The sequence below is a fragment of the Bos indicus genome, chromosome 9 (genome assembly GCF_029378745.1).
Source record: "Bos indicus isolate NIAB-ARS_2022 breed Sahiwal x Tharparkar chromosome 9, NIAB-ARS_B.indTharparkar_mat_pri_1.0, whole genome shotgun sequence".
Lineage (NCBI taxonomy): Eukaryota > Metazoa > Chordata > Mammalia > Artiodactyla > Bovidae > Bos > Bos indicus.
In genome coordinates, this window is record NC_091768.1 from 24,036,375 (window position 1) to 24,055,457 (window position 19,083).

The following is a 19,083-nucleotide window of genomic DNA, read 5'->3' on the forward strand; positions in this document are numbered from 1 at the left end:
AAGTGTGGACCAAAGGAAGGGAAAATTGCCTAATTGCTGTAAACTTGTCATTAGTGAAAACACACACACAAAACCCTAACAAATTAATTCTATATTCTATTTGTCAGTTCTGTTTTATGAGTTTTAAAACTTGTCAGTATTTCGGTTTAAAATGTTCTGGACTTTGGTTATAAGTCAGCAAGACATATTGGTCTAAATTTCATGATATTGGGTTACATAGGATAACAACAGAAGAGTCATCCAAGTTTATTGTCTGTTTATTTATTTCTCAGTGGTTTATGATAGATTAATACAATCTTCTTTAGACCTTGAACATTTTAAGTATTAGTAAATTTAAAAATCAAGAATTATTAATTGAGAAAAATCATGATAGCATTAATTTGAACCTGAAGATGGGACAGCATGGACAAAGTCCTAACACATGAGCATAAGTCAAAGACACCAGAAACAAGAAAACTGTATAATTGTGACAGTGTTAAATTTTGATATTACTGTTGTTCAGCAAGTTAGAATTGTTCATTTTGATTCACTAATCATCCCAGAAATGTTGGATTAAAGATTACAAGAATTGCTTCAAAAATCTCTAGAAGTAGCATCTTTGCAGCCTGTGTCTTCATTAAAATTTTCCATATAGTTAAAGATAGTGAACCTGGAAAGGATATAAAATAATTACAAGTAAATTAAAATGTATACTCATTTGCTGAAATGTTTATTTTAAATAAAATTCTATGTATTTTGGATACAAATATATGTATACATTACATGATAGTTATACACATAAATCTTTAAATTTGAAATTGATTGACCAGATTTTCACACAAAAATCAATAAGAAATATAAGCAATTAACCAGAAAACTGGGAAAAGAACACCTATTCAAGAAATTGTAAATTAATATGAGTGAAGTAGCACTTTATACATTACACACAAATTTTAGAAATTGCTATATGATAGTAGGTTGGAGAAAAAAGGAAACTCAATTCATTTGTAACAAAAATGTAAACTCCTGACAAATTTTTGAACACCATTTAGCAATATATGTGGGAGAAGGCAATGGCACCCCACTCCAGTACTCTTGCCTGAAAAATCCCATGGACGGAAGAGCCTGGTAGGCTGCAGTCCATGGGGTCGCTAGGAGTTGGACACGACTGAGCGACTTCACTTTCACTTTTCACTTTCATGCATTGGAGAAGGAAACGGCAACCCACTCCAGTGTTCTTGCCTGGAGAGAATCCCAGGGACGGGGGAGCCTGGTGGGCTGCTGTCTATGGGATCGCACAGAGTCAGACATGACTGAAGCGACTTAGCAGCAGCAGCAGCAGCAATATATGACCTACCAACTTGAATACATTTCCTTTATACATATTTTTTGGTAAAATAACAAATTATGGCAAGAAATACATACATAAAGTGCCACTTTTGTAGTATTTCCTGTTATATAGTTTATAACAGAAAATAATGTCCACAGTTATGATGTATTCATTAACACTACATATAATTTAAACTGAATGGATTAGATCGATCTGTCCTGATACTGCAAAAGCTCCATGTAGATTTTCCAGTAAAAACTATGTGCAGAGCAGTGAGTATAATTTCATTTGTACTAGCAGCATGGGTTTTACTTATTCAATTATTTGCAGTGTTTTAAGTATATTTCAAATTCTATGAATTTGCACCAAGGACTGATTTTTTAAAATTGGGTGATGAACCACGCATTCAGTTGAGTATATCCTTCCCTTTTTCCCTTGTCTTTCACTACTCTTCTTCCCTCAGCTATCTGTAGTTGCCTCAGACAACCACTTTGCCTTCTTGCATTTCTTTTTCTTTAGGATGATTTTGGTGACTGCCTCCTGTACAGTGTTACAAATTTCAGTCCATAGTTCTTCAGGCACTTTGTCTACCAGATTTAACCCCTTGAATCTATTTGTCACCTCCACTGTATAATCATAAGGGATTTGATTTAGGTCATACCTGAATGGCCTAGTGGTTTTCCCTATTTTCTTCAATTTAACACTGAATTTTTCAATAAGGAGCTCATGATCTCAGCCACAGTCAGCTCTAGGTCTTATTTTTACTGACTGTATAGAGCTTCTCCATCTTTGACTGCAAAGAACATAATCAATCCGATTTTGGTATTGATCATCTGGTTATGTCCACGAGTAAATCCATCTCTTGGTTTTTTGGAAAAAGGTGTTTGCTATGATCAGCATTTTCTCTTGACAAAACTCTGTTAACCTTTGTTCTGCTTCATTTTGTATTCCAAGGCCAAACTTGCCTGTTACTCCAGTATAACAGATACTCCAGTTATCTCTTGACTTTGTACTTTTGCATTTCCAATCTCCAACGATGAAAAGGACATCCTTTTTTTTTGTTTGTTTGTTTTAGTCCTAGAAGGTAGGTCTTCATAAAATCAGTAAACTTCAGCTTCTTGGGAATCAGTGATTGAGGCATAGATTTGGATTACTCTGATGGTGAATGATTTGCTTAGGAAATGAACTGAGAACATTGTGTCATTTTTGAAATTGGACCCGAGTACTGCATTTCCAGTTCTATGGTTGACCATGAGGGCTACTCCATTTCTTCTAAAGGATTCTTACCCACAGTAGTATATATAATGGTCATCTGAATTAAATTCACCTGTTCACATCCAATTTAGTTCACTGATTCCTAAGATATCAATGTTCAATCTTGCCATCTCCTGTTGACCACATACAATTTACCTTAATTCATGAACCTAACATTCCAGGTTCCTATACAATATTGTTCTTTACAGTATCGGACTTTACTTTCACCACCAGACACATCCACAACTGAGCATCGTTTCTGCTTTGGCCCAACCACTTCATACTTTCTGGAGCTATTAGTAATCGCCCTCCACTCTTCCCCAGTAGCATACTGGACATCTTCCCACCTGGAGGACTCATCTTCCAGTGTCCTGTGTTTTTGCTTTTTCATGATGTTCATAGGGCTCTCGTGGCAAGAATATTTGAGTGGGTTGCCATTTCCTCCTCCAATGGACCATGTTTTATCAGAACTCTTCACTATGACCCATCTGTCTTGGGTAGCCCTGCCTGACATGGCTCATAGCTTCACTGAGTTATGCAAGCCCCTTCACCAGGGCAAGGCTGTGATCCATGAAGGGGAAAATATGTGTAGTCAAGGGTTAAAAGCTGATGCCATTGCAGATAGACAGGTGGCTGAGAATTTTACATAATTAAAAATTTTTTTAAACTACATGACAATTCTTAGAATTGATTACATTCTTCATCAGTGAAATGTTAAAGAGCTAATTGGAAGTCTGAAAAGTCTGTTTTTACTTATTTATTCAGTGAATTTAACTCAGATTTCTTGTGAAGAGCATCATAAAGTATCTCTGGAGACTAAAAGTTACTTAAATGATATTTTGAGAGGATTTTTGTGAATAGAAATATGTGTCTTTATTTAATTAATTTAAATGCTCATTTTTGAATATCACTAATTGTATTTTACTAATGCTTTGCTTTTAACATACCTGTTTTCCCTATTCTCTGCTTATTTGGAGATCCCAAGGCCTTTTGTGCTGTTACTGAATTCTGACTGTCAGCAGGAATGTGAAGAGTGATTAACCATGACAACGGTGGATAAATAATAGTAAATACCTTGTTATGTGATATCTAAACAAGTATACTATCAAGGTTTGTTTTTTTAATCATTAGTTTTCCATATTTAATCTTGAATTCTTTCTGGTGAAAGCAACTCAAAACCACATATTAAATTCAAAGCTAAATTTTGGTAAAATCAAATCTTGTCAAAATATTGCTGTATAGGGCCTTCAATTCTTGACTCAGTTCTTTACCCTTTAATCTTAGCAGGGAAGAGCCAGTCTATATGATCCAGGCCTAGAATACAATTATGCTATGTGATAATTTGACAGAGATGGCTAGGCAGATCCTAAAACATCTCCTTTCATGGAGTAGATTTGTAACACAAAACCGTTCTTAGGCAACAATTTAATTCCTTAGCCCCTGCTTGCATCCAAATATGGGATAATGTGCCTAGGTTATACCAGTAAAGTATGAGATGAAGTGAAGGAAGTGTCAAGACTTTCTCCAACACAGTATCCTTCTGTTGGTGAGATGTGAATCATGTAGAGGTTGGGGGTTGGAAGAGCTAGAGATGAAAGCATCTTCAGTCAGCATTGTGTGAAGGAAAGCTGCCACTGACAGAGAACATTGCCCTGGAACCATTATTGGAGGAAGCAAGAAGAGACTTCAGTTGCAGAAGCTCCTAAAATGTTTGGGTTTGTTATTCTACCTAATGCAAATGAGATTTCAGAAACATATAGTTTAACATTTACTTTGCTTTTATATCTTTTAAATCTTTCAGATTCATTTTTGTTGTTGTTGTTGTTTTAAAAATACGAATATTGGGGGACTTCTGTGGCAGTCCAGTGGTTAAGACTTTGCCTTCCAATGAAGGGAGTGTGGGTTTGATCCCCAGTCGGGGAGGTAGGATCCCACATGCCTCATGGCCAAAACATAAAATAGAAGCAATATTGTAACACATTCAATAAAGACTTTAAAAATGGTCTGCTCAAAAAAAAAAAAAAAAAAAAGAGCTTTAATTTTTTTTAGTTTTTAAAAGTACTAATATCTTAATTATGTTTTAAGTTTGATACACTGCATAAGTGCATGCCTGGAAAACTGGGATGATGTAGTAATTCAAACTTGCAATTACAGATTTCTTTTTTTCACTCTGCTAAGACACTCAGCAGTTGAGGGGCTGAAGCAGAATACTTCTGCCATGACTGGTAAGGCTGGTGGGAGGGAGCTCATGTAAGTCAGTTTGCTGGTTTTCTTATGGTACGTTTTTCTTTTTTTCTAAATGTAAGAGTGACATTAAGGCTTTAAAAAAAATACTGTAACAACAACAACAGAAAGAATATATCTGGGTTTGTAGATGAAAAAAGTACACGAGATAGTCTGGTAGCTTCATGGGTCAATAAGGACCTGTGTGGTCAGGGCCCGTAAGTCGGCTGCTCTCTTTCTGTCTGAGCATTGCTTGCCCCGCTCCACACTGCCTTACCTTTGCCTAACATGCATGATTGCCTCTCCTTCCTAAGCCGAAAGTTTAAACAGTAACTACATGCATGATCAGCCCAACCCTCAGTTAATGACTGTTGTAGTACTCGGACCAGAATGGCTCTGGTTTCTTTAAGAGTATGTGTTATGACAACATGTATCTTTGATCGTCATTATTTCTTCCTTTCTCTATTCAACGCGATATTGATTAAAGGTATTGTTTATAAGCCTTTACCTGTTGAGCTATCCACTTTATAAAGAAGATTTAGACCAAGCAGGACTATGTTCTGAAGGTCAGTAAAGTCGCTGATGAAGGGAGCTTTGTCCCCATCCACAAGCACTCGGGGTGGCAGGGCCTGCTGGAACTCAGATACTGTACTGAAGATCGTGGGAAAGCTGGCTGCAGCTAGATAGTCCAGAACCACGCACCAATCTTTCCCAAAACCCATTTCTGGTTTAGAATAATATTCTAACCTAAAAGACAAGCGGAAACAGGGTACAGTTATCATTTGTCACTCAGAACGGCACCCTTGTCATTTTCTTAAAAAGATCACCTTCTGTCAACAAACTAAGAATGTAATTTTTAGTTTTAGAATGTGATGGCTTGAGTGCCTGCCTTAGATGATATAGGTAACTAATCCCCAAAGATTAAATATAATATTTAATAAGAAGACTGATATTAGGAAATAAAAAGGTATAGATAAGACCAAAATTTATTTGCCGTATTAAGTAGAGGTAACTTGAGATCCATGCTTACCTGTCTTCAAAAATTTTGTAACCATCTTTCAAGCTTGAGACATGTGCCTCCCACAAGTACTTCAATAAGTCCTCGAAGCTACTAGAAGGTGACTGCAAATGCTACAGTAGAGGGAAGAAATGTATTCATGTTTGCTCAACTAGAACAATTCTTCTCTCCACAATTTCACTTTGTCCACATTTCCAATTTAGCAATAGTCTACATCACAGGAGAATTTTGTTTCTGTGGATTAATTTGCACAAGCCATGAGTGACAAACAATCTGTAAAGACTACAATAATGATTAGGAGTAGATTAGGAGCAGATTAAGAGTAATATTGCATGTATCTATAAGAGATGAACAGCACTTTTCCCCCCAAAGTCAGAATCATTTTTAATTTATTTTTTTTGTTGAAGGATAATTGCCTTACAGAATTTTGTTGTTTTCAAACCTCAAGACAACTTTATTTTTTGTTTATCAGCTGTTTTTCTGCTGCCATAGTTGAAATTACCACAAAAGTTTAAGAAAAGGTGGAAATTACAAGAATATATAACTTAATAAAATCTTTAAAAATGAACTAACAGTCTATAGAACTAGCAAGTATCTCTTTTTGCATTGATTTTGGTCCATGACTATGCTTCACCGATGTATTTTAGTTTGGTCATTGAATATGTGGTTTTGATTGCCACATAATAGCTTAGTTATACCTGTTTGTGACCACTTATCAAATCATTTGAAAGAAGTTAACTAACTATTCTAAAACCAACCCCATAATCATATTTCTCCCAAGTGTTATTGCTCACTTGATCTGAAGGTTCAATTTACCAGAATAATCTTTTCATTCAGTGTGTGCTCTCGCATTTATGTACGGCTTGTTTAGAGTGAGATGAGTGGATAGATTTGCTGTTAATGCTGTATTGGTTCAGAAGGTGTAAATGACATGTAATGCCTTGATGTCACGGAATGAAAATGAAAGAGAGTGAAAATGGTAGTCGCTCAGTCGTGTCCAACTCTTTGCGACGCCATAGACTGTAGCCTGCCAGGCTCCTCTGTCCATGGGATTCTCCAGGCAAGAATACTGGAGTGGGTAGCCATTCTCTTCTCTAGGGGATCTTCTATCTTCCTGACCCAGGGACAGAACCCATGTCTCTTGCATCGCAGGCAGATTCTTTACTGTGAGCCACAAAGGAAGCCCGTAAAGTAATGATATTAATATAACTTGTATAAAAACTTATATTTTTATACCATATAATACGCACAAAAGCCTAAACAAAACAGCACACATATATGTGGACTCTAGAAAAACGGTACTGATGAACCTATTTACAAGGCAGGAATAGAGGTGCGGGTGTCAAGAATGGGCTTGTGGACACAGCGGAGGATGGAGAAAGGGGGACAAATTGAGAGAACAACATTGGCATTATTCACTGTCAGGTGTAAAAATGCGTAGCTAGTGGGAGACTGCTGTATAGCACAGGAGCTCAGCTCAGTGCTCTGCAATGATCTGGAAGAGTGGAATGGGGGAGGGGAGGCTCAAGAAGAAGAGGATATATGCATAGCACGTGGATGTGCATGAGTGCTCAGTTGTGTCCTACTCTTTGCGATGCCATGGACTGTCGCCCGCCAGGCTATGATAGAGGTTCCTTTGTCCATTGAATTCCCCAGGCAATAATACTGGAGTGGGTTGCCATTTCCTCCTCCAGGGGATCTTCCCAACCCAGGGACTGAACCCATGTCTCCTGTGTCTCCTGCATTGCAGGTAGATTCTTTACTCTCTGAGCCACCAGGGAAGCCTGTGTATGTATATATGTATGTGTGTGTGTGTGTGTGTGTGTGTGTGTGTGTACATATAGCTGATTCACAGTGTTGTACAGCAGAAACTAACAGAACATTGTAAAGCAATTATATTCCAATAAAAAAAGAAATTCTCTTACCACCTCCTGAAAGATTAAATAATAGAACTTGAAAAAGGCACCTTGTAAAGGGCATTCCACTTCCTCATTGTTGAAGGAAAGGAGGACTGACAACTAGAAACATTAAGACAAAACTTTGTCTGGTCCTTGGATGGTGGCAAAAGCAGCACTTGATCTGATGATATCCCCATTATGCCAGAATCAACCGCAGCAAGGAAGGGCAGTGCACAGAGAAAGTAATTCATATCTGTAAAAGAAGATACCTGTCATTACCACAAGCGCCAACAAATATGAAAGAGGATATTTTTAAGTAATCTGTATGCTAAGTCACTTCAGTCGTGTCCAACTCTGTGACCCCATAGACGGCAGCCCACCAGGCTCCCCCGTCCTTGGGATTCTCCAAGCAAGAACACTGGAGTGGGTTGCTATTTCCTTCTCCAATGCATGAAAGTGAAAAGAGAAAGTGAAGTCGCTCAGTCGTGTCCGACTCCTAGGAACCCCATGGACTGCAGCCCACCAGGCTCCTCCATCCATGGGATTTTCCAGGCAAGTATACTGGAATAAGCCATTAAGCAAAAAGTCAGAGATCCAGAAACATGAAAAAAAGTCACTGCAAAATATTGAAAATCTCCCTAAGGATCATATACATAACTCTATCGCATTTCGGTTAATAACCCTACAATAGAAATGAATATGGGCTAAAAGAGTTGAGTGCTGCTGCTGCTGCTCGGTGGTGTCTGACTCTCTGTGACCTTTTGGACTGTAGCCCACCAGGCTCCTCTGTCCATGGGATTTCCCAGGCAAGAATCCTGGAGTGGATTGCCATTTCCTTCTCCAGAGGATCTTCCCAACCCAGGAATCAAACCCGTGTCTCCTGTTGTCTCTTGCACTGTGGGCACACTCTCTACCCACTGAGCCATCAGGGAAGCAAATAGTTGTCTACAACATTTTAACACACAAAAAGTAATTTTAATGAATTTGGTATCATTCATGTTTTCAAAGCATTATATAAAAATGGAAGAAAGATATCTACTTGTGCATAGAATGATACACTTCTGAGGTTTTACCATGAAATGTGACTTTTTTCTAAATTATCTTAATATGCGTACAGTGTTGGTATTTTGTATTTTATGTTTAATGTACAACCATGATATTGTGAAGTGCTTGTCCCACATTAAGTCTTTGAAGCAAAAATGTTGGCTAAGTGTTGGCAACAAATCTTTGGATAATTAAATTAGCACTGAATTAAGATTTTTAAAATTGTTGTCTAAGTAGAACCTATACCAACAAATTTAGACATACGATGTAGTTGACTGTAAAACGTGTTGTACTGATTAGCACTGTCGATGCAGAACACTTTTCATCATAGACATGCATTTTGAATGCAGTCCTCCGCCCCAGGGTAGCAGGCTGATATTCCAAACTATTGGAGTCCATGTGAGAAAAAAGAAGCTTAAATTCTAGATCTGTGGCCATGACAATTTCTGAGTCTTTGAAAAGACTAAATGAGTGTCATACAAGAAAAATAAGTAAAGATGTATACAATGAGTGCCACTCTAAGAAAGTGAAATTAACTGTGACCTTGTTTCTAATTAGTGGGAAATATCTCAAAGAAATTGTGTGTAAATTAATTTCAGCACTAACACACAAGATAAAATTAAAGAATTAGGAAATACCTTCTGATTATTTGACTATTAAATATCTGACAGAAGCCTTACATTACTAATTGATAGAATGATTTGTGATACATTCATCTCTGACATTTTTACAAGTTTCCTAGTTAAATATATTTGGTCTGAGCAAAATGGAAAAAGAAAAAAGTATTATTTTCTCGTTCTCTCCTTTTTCATCCTTCCTGGTCCTGGAGACTCCTCTGATTAGTGGGACCTCCCATCTAACACCAGAGCTGGTCATTCAAAAGCCATTGTCCTTGGCAGGTCCTTGTTGCAGTCCCTGGGTAAAATAGGCCCTAAGGAATCGTTACGGAAATTGCGGCCATTAAATCCTAGAATGTGACAGAAAGGCCACGAGATACATGATGAAGTGGATTCATTTTTATGGAGCAATAGCGCTGTTTTTGTTTTGTCTCTGTCCCTAAGATTTTAACTTGGATATTTTCTTTGGGGGAAGATTATTAAGTATTTTGCTATTAAATGAACATACCAGCCCACCAACTGTCTACAGAGATGCACAAACGATCTCCAGATTCATAGCCACAGTCTGTCATTCGGGTGGGATCAACCAATCTGCCTAGAAGAGAGAGGATGAACAGATTATTTCCTGTGCACGTTTTGAAACTTGTTATAATCATCCCTTGCCTAATTCATTTTGTTTGCAAAGAAGCACAAACATTTATCTTCTCATGACTTGTGTTTCTCTTCCTATCACTCTTTACCTTCGTTTCCCATCTCAGGGCCAATTTCTTTTCCTTCATCTAACATCACAACAATATTCCACTTTAGAATGATCTGTTTCGAATATTATTTGCTTTTGTATTTATTCTTTTTCCTAACCTGATTGTTATTAAACAATGATCATTAAAGAACTTGCTAATGCTATTCACCTGCATGAATATTAGAAGTGTGAACTTTCCTGATTGTTCCTCAAACTGCAAAGGCGCACGCGCACACACACACACACACACACACACACACACACACACTGCACCCAGTCAGACACTTGTTCTTTACCTTCATTTTCCATACTATTGAGATAAGAGTCGAGTTTCTGCTGGAGGACCTAGGCATTGATAGTTTTGAAAATTAGTTGTTTTCAATGTGCAGCCACTCCTGAGAACCACTGTTTTTGTTCATACTTTTATTCCCTAGGAGATTTCATTTCCCCAAGGAAATTCGTTCACATTTCAAATTTCAATTCAGATCCATTTTTTTCTGATTATTCCATCTGACTCCACCGTGTCCCTTTGTTTTGCACTTTAATTTTTAACCAAGAGTTGTTATTTATTGCTCATTGTTGCATTTCTGATATCTTTTCTGTTTTAATTGTGTTGTAAGGTCTTGGATGGCAAGGAAACTGTCTGAAATACTCCCACCCCACAGCTGCTTTTAGAAAATGCTGGAGACATATAAGCCCATTATTAGGTAAGTTTACTCAGGCTTGATCATAATATGTAAGTGTAATGAAAGAATAAGAAAAACATTAATCTACCAGCCTATTCAGCCTCCATCTATTGCTGGCCCCTAGGCCCCTGAGACTGGCATGCCTCCCATAGTGCTAATGATTTCTCCTAGATCTCCATCTTTTTGACTCTGGGAAAAGCCTGATAAAGAGCTGGTTTGAGTCTCAAGACATCACCTGACAAAGGCGTGTGAACAGCCAACTTCAGGAGCTCCTGCAGGTGACTCCTCCTTAGATCTCAGATAAACTATAATCTTCTCCCTATATATATATATATTTATTTCATCAGAACAGAACAAATTTCTGCCGGGGTCCTGCCCCGGCTGATCCAGGGTATTCGAAGGAGAGACAGCGTAGGCGAAGATCAGGAAACAATTGCTTAATTAAATGTTAATTAAGGATATAAAGAGTAATAGAATGAGGATAGCTCAGTAGGAAAATTCAGTGGAGAAAAGAGGCTGAGTAGCTTGGTTTACGCGGGAGACCAATAAAACTTCAAGACAAGAAGTTTGCACCACTTACGTAGGCCGCAGGCGTCCTTCCGTTCTCCCGAAGGAGAGGAGACACTGAGGCCTCCCCGGTCGGATCTTAGAAGCCCAGGCATAATTAGTAAGCATGGTGGGTTCCGCGCTCCACATGGAGACTCAGCCAGAGTGAAAGAGAGAGAGACATGGGGAGACCAGTATTTCGAGAAACTGATCCCAATTCTTTATTTTCCATGGTCTACTTTTATACACTGAGATGTTATGCAAAAGTCACGCGGGGTCAGCAGTCCTGACTTTTATTAAAGTCAGGTGCTTCATACAAATGTATACAGAGGTCTTAGGGGTGTTACATCATCTTCTGGCCAGGGGGGCCTGCCGACAATTTACGACCCTCTCCTTGTGACAGCAGTCAGTCAACCAGGACACTTATTTCTCCAGGGGTAAGTATTCTTAAAACAGACGCCACCCAAATAAAGTCACGCTCCTATAGGGTGAGGGTGTAGTGGGTTTTAGTTAAGGAAAGAATTTACTTAGCCTAAGGTCTAACGTGATTAATATCAAAGGTTAATACTTATTTCTTCTATATACTCATTAACATGTGTAAGGGCAGGGGATGTGGAGACTTAGCAACAAACATTGGCTCAACAAATGAAAAACCCTTCACCAATACAATTTCTAATCAGCCCATTATACTTATACTAATAGTTTTCTAACTTCTCTAAAGAACCTGTTTTTAGAGGGTTTAAAGCATCTCGTGCCTCTCATGGTTGGGAGGCTGTGAGCAATCACATGTGGCCGGACGAGCCTGTCAGGCAGGCTAGAGAACCTTCAGAGGAGTTTGTAGGTTAAAACACTCTTATCACGCCCAGGAATTATTATTAACTGGAGCTCTAGGTTAACTCCTTCTCCGAAAGAGGTGGTGGGGGACAGCCCCCCGTAAAGTCAGAGGTGTAGGGGAGAGCACAAAGTAGTAAAGTAGGCAGGCTCTGGTTATGGGGGTAGATGCTCGAGGAGTTCCAGGGGGACTCCTGAGGCTCGATCCCGCCTTTGCGTATGTCGAGCCTCCTTCCTCATGACCTTTGTCACGGGCGGAGTACCTCACTCTGGCCCCCAACAAATTTCCTTATCGGTAGTGTTATAATATGGAGTGAAAGAGACACCATTCTCTTTCATAAGACATTCTGCTAGCCAAACATCTTATAATTTATGAATCTTTGGCCCAAACATATCTGCCTACTAAACACTAGAATGTACTTTATTTTTGAAAGGAATTGATCTTTTGCAGAGAAACATCCTCATGAACAAGATCCCTTTCTTGCCTCTCTCCATCTACATGTATAGGTAATCATAGTTAGAACTTCAAGAAATTCAAAGTAATTTGACATCATCTGTTTCAGTGCATATCTTCTTGACTATTTTGTTCATCACAGTGCTTAGAATAGAATCTAGTGCCTAGTAGGAGTTCAAGTAGAATGCCCAATATGTTGGAAATGACGTCTTTTTGTGTTTGGCAACTATGCTATATGCCCCACTGCAGTTTCAAATCAAAACAGGCAACCCAGAAAGATTTATGGAGGAGAAAAAGTAGAAAACTAATGGTTATGAGGGGGAAAGAGGAAAAAGAAAGAACTTGATTTTCAAAATTTGGTTTATACAGAGTTCCATTTCCCAATTACCACATGGTTAGATTGGAAAAATCATACGAGTAAAAACAAATCATTCTTACCTGTTTTATATTGCCAGCCATGCTGCAAAGGTAATCCCCATAAAAAATTTTGTTCATTATCTGGTGCGAATTTTTCAAAATAATTGGCTGTCTTGTTCAGGAGGATTTTATACATGCCCATTCTCTTAGGGTATACCCAGGGATCAATAATGTACTTTCCATTCTCCACACTGTAGTCACTGAACTGACCTGGAGTCTCATTCCACAGTGGGAGATACTGATCTGAGAGACTAAAAACTTCTGCTGAAGAAACAAACATGCAACCAACCAGCACACAGGCCGAAGGAGCAAGGAGAGACAGCATGCTGGAGCTGGGGGGTTGAGATTATGGCAGGGCTTTTATTGGAAAGTGCAGAAAGAAGGCATGGTATTTCCTCATATCAGAGCATATCATCTTTGTTCGTTTCCTTGAGATAGTAGGAAAGTCTTACCAAGGAAAATAGGCTGCTTCCTCAGATTACAGAACAAACTAATGGACACCAGAAGAGAGAGGGGAGAAGGGCAGGGAGACGGGGTGGGGAGGGCGTTAAACTTGCATGAAATAAATAATCAGCAATATTACATAGCACAATTTATAAATACCCATGCAAATATGGGCTTCCCCTGTGGCTCAATGGTAAAGAATCCGCCTGCAGTTCGAGAGCCCCAGGAGATATGGGTTCAATCCCTGGGCTGGGTTAGCCCTCTTGCCTTACATTCTCCCCCTTCCCCCATGTTTACACAGTGTCTCATCTCCCCTTCTCCCAGTGTCGTAAGAACAACAGTTTGTCGCCATGCTATCCCCATATGCAGAGATTAGGGCTTCTCATAAGGGAACAAGAAATGCTGCTTCTTAAAGGAACAGAAGGGGCCAAAACTCCTTTTGGCCCCCTCCTCTAGTAACACAACTGCCCACGACCTGCTTGTGTCACGGAAGAAATTTTCTCAGATCTACTGAGATACCGTCTCCTGGGCTCAGAGTGCTCAACATTCCCACCAAAGAAAATAACTCCCTACTTGCAGGCTGTGACCGTATTTTTCAGTCGATAGCCCTCTTGCCCTGCATTCTTGCCCTTTCCCCATGTTTACACGGTTTCTAATCTTATCTTCTCCCAGTGTCCTAAGAACTACAGTTGTTGCCATGCTATTCCCATATGCAAAGATTAGGGCTTTTCATAAAGGAACAGGAGTGAAGGGACCAGAAGGGGTTTTGGCCCCCTCATCTAGTAACACAACTGCCCACAACCTGCTTGTGTCACGGAAGAAATTTTCTCAAGACTCTTTGTGGTCTTCTCTGTAAGAAACAATATTATTTCTTGCTGTCGTGCATGGCGGATGAATGAAAAGAGGAACCTGAAAGGTGGCTCCCAGGTATTTGACTTGGCCTGAGATACGGGTGGGTACAACTCCCAAGGTCACACTCATCCAGTCACGGAGGAAAGGTTTAACTCCTTGAGACTCACTTTTGGAATGGCAGCCACCGCCCCCTTTCCTCTTGAACTTAAGCCTTTCTCCAGCTTCACTGTCTTTTGCCTTGAGATAACTACAATAACTCAGAATTCAATGCAACTCATGTTTGCAGAAAGGTGGATTCACACTTTTATTGTCATTATACTGTAGACTGTTACACTGCTTATGATGTATGAGTACATCACAGAAAATGCCAGGCTGGGTGAAACAGAAGCTGGAATCAAGGTTGCTGGGAGAAATATCAATAACCTCAGATATGCAGATGACACCACCCTTATGGCAGAAAGTGAAGAACTAAAGAGCCTCTTGATGAAAGTGAAAGAGGAGAGTGAAAAAGTTGGCTTAAAACTCAGCATTCAGAAAACTAAGATCATGGCATCTTGATACTCACCCTGTCAGATGAGTATATACTTCTTGGTTCTGTCTCATCACGACAAAGATTTGGAGTGACGGACATTAAAGCCCTTGGTGTGTCACAGCTCTCAGGTCTCGAACAGACTATGTTATAGCTCTTTAGACAAATTAGTGTTACAGCTCCGTGTTATAGCTCTATTTTATTTAGATAATAGCAGGAAAATCCATCCTCGAGGCCTGAGGGCTTGCCAACCCAAAGATGTGAAGAGAAGAGAGCCCCAGCGCGGGAGAGAAAGAGAGAGACCCCCAGCCCTTTGGCTCCTCTTTTTATATGTCCCCCACCCACCTTCGGCCTGCTGTATGTAAATTGGGCTAGCCAGGAGTGTTGTTTGTTCTACCTGAGGTCCTCACTTTGGTCCTCGGACCTTCTTTTGTTCTATTTTCGCGGGCTTTTCTCCTCCTTGTCTTTTAGCCACCGCCATTCTGGACCCCTGTTTCCTATTCTAACAACCTAACAGTCACATCCATTCATAGCAAATAGATGGGGAAACAATGGAAACAGTGACAGACAATATATTTTTTTGGGCTCCAAAATCACTGCAGACGGTGACTGCAGCCATGAATCTAAAAGACGCTTGCTCCCTGGAAAAAAAGCTATGCTCAACTTAGACAGCAAATTGAAAAGCAGAGACATGACTTTGCCAACAAAGGTCCATCTAGTCACAGCTATGATTTTTCCAGTAGTCGTGTATGGATATAAGAGTTGGACTATGAAGAAAGCTGAGTACTGAAGAATTGATACCTTTGAACTGTGGTGTTGGAGAAGAGTCTTGAGAGTCCCTTGGACTGCATGGAGATCCAACCAGTCACTCCTAAAGGCAATCAGTCCTGAATATTCATTTGAAGGACTAATGTTGAAGCTGAAACTCTGATACTTTGGCCACCTGATGGGAAGATGGGAAAAGACCCTGATGCTGGGAAAGATTGAAGGCTGGAGGAGTAGGGGACGACAGAGGATGAGATGGTTGGATGGCATCACTGACTCAATGGGCATGAGTTTGGGTAAACTCCAGGAGTTGGTGATGGACAGGGGTCCTGGCATGCTGCAGTTCATGGGGTCGTACAGATTCGGACGTGACTGAGCGAATGAACTGAACTGAACTGACTGAACAAGCTGGAGTAACAGGTCTGTTTTTACCTGAGGGAAGGATAGAATTGTTGTAGTCAGGCGTTTTGGGAAACAAACTCACTCAGAATGACAATGCAGATGGTGGAGTGCAGTTTATTACACGGGCGGGCCCAAGGCAGAGTCTCCTCTTAGCCAAGGACCCCGACCAGTTTTTGTCAAAAGCTTATATACCCTAAGTGTATATAAGCTCCCCAAATTCCCTGAAACTAGTCTGAACAAAGGAAAAGAAAGATACAATCTAAGTTAACCCGTGATTCATATGCCTTAAGCCTAGGTAGTTAACAGTGGACAATTATCACCAGGCCTCTTGTCATACCCCAATAAACATAATAGAATTTATGATTCTATTCGGTTACACAGATAATTAAGGTATTCTTTTGGCAATGGAGAGTCTAGGTACGAGCAGTGGGGCTCTTCCTTCTGGGGGGTCTGGTTTTCCAGTTGGTATGTCACTTTCCTAGATACTGGGCATATAGCTCAAAGCCCACAGTCTGGCCCAAGACAGAGTCCTGCTTTTAAGATGGAGCTTGTTCTGTCTGCTTCCTCCTTCAGAATATTTCCACGTATCATGAAATCTAGTTGCCTGAAGGAAGAAAATATCATGTTCAGGTGAGCTGTTTTCTCAGGATTTCTTTTCTTTTCCTCTTGTGCAGCGAACACGTACACACTAAAATCTTCTGAAAGGAAAGATGGGTGTCTATTTTAATGTTTAACTACCAGGGGGCTATAAATTATAAGGTCTACAGAAGAGAAAAAACATTTTTGGGCTAGGATTTACTTTTCTAGCAATCTTGAATTGACAGGATATCTGCCTCATTTCCCCTCCCAGGAGCCAGTGGATCATGATAGTAAGATATGAATAGTAAGATATAAATATAAATACTTGAGATGAAAGAGTTTTAAATTTTAGAACAGGAAGAAATATGAAAAAATCATATAATGCAAAAAACTCATTTTATTGGCTTAAGAAACTGAGGTCCAGTCCAGAGACATCTATTTGCCCCAAATCACATATTGCATCAAGAATAGAAATAGGCCTTTCTGCAGGGGAGGAATGGAGAAGCAGATGTGCGTCAAGTCTTCATATCAAGATTTGAATGACCTCATCAAGTAACTGGAGGGTCATAAATATTAGCCTGATTCCAGTGTTATAGAGCATGGTATGGTGAATTCTCTAAAGATACGTAAAATTTCTTTTTACACATCTATTGCTCCAGGGACAAATTTATTGATTACCTGCACCATGAAATATCGTTTCTGTAATAGAAGTTTAAGTTTATATTTAAAAAATTATCAAACTATGCTGAATTAAATATAATCTTAAAATAGTCAAGAGGTCAGTATTTTTGTGTAAGCTTTCCCTTTCCTAGAAATTTTACTGTAGTATGTAGAAATAATAAATGCTAGAATCATCCTGTTGTAAGTTTCACGTTTATAAAAGAAAGCAGCATGACTGATTGTATCAAAATAGTTGGTGGCACCAGAGTGGTCACAAAGAGTCGGACACGATGTGGCCGTTGAACAAGACAATATTCAATAGGTTATAAAGCGCCATCTCGTGGTCATCTGGAGAATTTAGCATTCAGGACCAAGCTGTCCAACCAGATCTGTCCCCTGCGTGCGGCTCACTCTTTCCTATTCTCGCAGCAAACTGTAGAGCAGCGCGGATTCCCGTCCTGTCCTTTCGGAATAAGCAAGTTCATCTCAAGAAAGGCCCCTAGGATTTGTATATAACTTTTACTTAATTCATAGTAGCAACTATTTGTTTCCCAGAAACAAGACTCTCTCCTGCAAACCTTGAAGTCTGGCTCATTTTATTTTGCATTTGAGAATAAATGGCTATTTTCCACAAGAGGATTTATTCCACTTTTTTTTTTCCCCCAATTCAAAGATATTGTTAAACATCAGCACTAAGAAACTGGTCTAGTAAATATTAGTTGAAATGACCCTTTAGATGTGCACTGTTTTATGACTGGGACCATAAAATACACAGATTTCTGGATGTAAATCTATGTTTCTGGCTTATGATACCTTATTAAAAATAGGCAAAACTTCCTCAGTTATTAATATCACAGTGAAATGTGAATAAAATTAAATTCTCTAGATGACCACTAGATGGTGCTATATAACCTATTGAATATCTTGTAACCACCCGCCCCCGCCCCCCACCTTTCATGGACTGCAGCACTCCAGGCCTCCCTGTCCCTCACCATCTCCCAGAGTTTGCCCAAGTTCATTTCCACTGAATCGGTGATGCCATCCAATCATCTTATCCTCTGTTGCCCTCTTCTGCCTTCAATCTTTCCCAGCATCGGGATCTTTTCCAATCAGTGGGCTCTTCGCATCAGGTGGCCAAAGTATTGGAGCTTCAGCTTCAGCATCAGTCTTTCCAATGAATACTCAGGGTTGATGTTCTTTAGGATTGACTGGATTGATCTGGATTGATTTAGGATTGATCTCCTTGCTGTCCAAGGGACTCTCAAGAGTCTTCTCCGGCACCACAGTTCTAATACCATCTACCATCTTGTTTTTACTGCCCTCTGTTTCAGGCTCGTTCCAGATGGCTTTTTAATGATTGCAGGTCCAATTTGAATTAATATTTATTAATGATGCATATAGATAGTGATCAAATAGTGTTGCTATTAGTTGAATGACCTGGGACCAGTCAGTTAGCCTCCTTGTGCCTCAGTTTCCTCATCTATGAAATGAGCAGAAGACTCCTTGCTCATGTAGGACCCCACGACATGGCCTCTTGGCCTTGGCAGAATACACCAAGGATGAGCCTGTGTCCTAAAAGCAGTGACTCTGAATCCTTCTCTGCGCTTTTTTCAAAACAGAATTGGGAAAGCCAGCCAGGGCTTCCCTGAAGTGGGAGGATCACAATGTGGGATGCAGGTGCCGGGGAAGAAGGGCGGGAACTGGCCTGAAGTAGGAAAAACTGACATTGAAGAACCAGAGACACAGAGATAAGAGGCCGAGAGAGTCCTGCAGTGTCCACGTCCCAAGAGTTAATGAGTCCAGTTGTTTTCTCACA

The 19,083-nt window shown here is 39.8% G+C and overlaps 1 protein-coding gene across 1 annotated transcript; it reads right to left on the bottom strand.

The window, feature by feature from the left end:
• Positions 1-239: 239 nt before the first annotated feature.
• C9H6orf58 (chromosome 9 C6orf58 homolog) lies at positions 240-13,392 on the bottom strand. The gene is made up of 6 exons (XM_070795619.1): positions 13,058-13,392; positions 9,872-9,958; positions 7,771-7,955; positions 5,817-5,917; positions 5,295-5,533; positions 240-649 (listed from the first exon to the last, which is right to left on the bottom strand). The coding sequence occupies exons 1-6, from the start codon at positions 13,359-13,361 to the stop codon at positions 534-536; spliced, it is 1,032 nt and encodes a 343-aa protein (XP_070651720.1). The 5' UTR covers positions 13,362-13,392; the 3' UTR covers positions 240-533.
• Between the last annotated feature and the right edge of the window lie 5,691 nt (positions 13,393-19,083).

Coding starts and splice junctions, on each gene's coding strand:
- C9H6orf58 (XM_070795619.1), bottom strand. CDS start 13,361: ATGCTGTCTCTCCTTGCTCCTTCGGCCTGTGTGCTGGTTGGTTGCATG. Junction 7,956..9,871: donor TGTAGACAGTTGGTGGGCTG/GTATGTTCATTT, acceptor CTTCTTTTACAG/ATATGAATTACTTTCTCTGT. Junction 5,918..7,770: donor AGTGGAATGCCCTTTACAAG/GTGCCTTTTTCA, acceptor CCTCTACTGTAG/CATTTGCAGTCACCTTCTAG.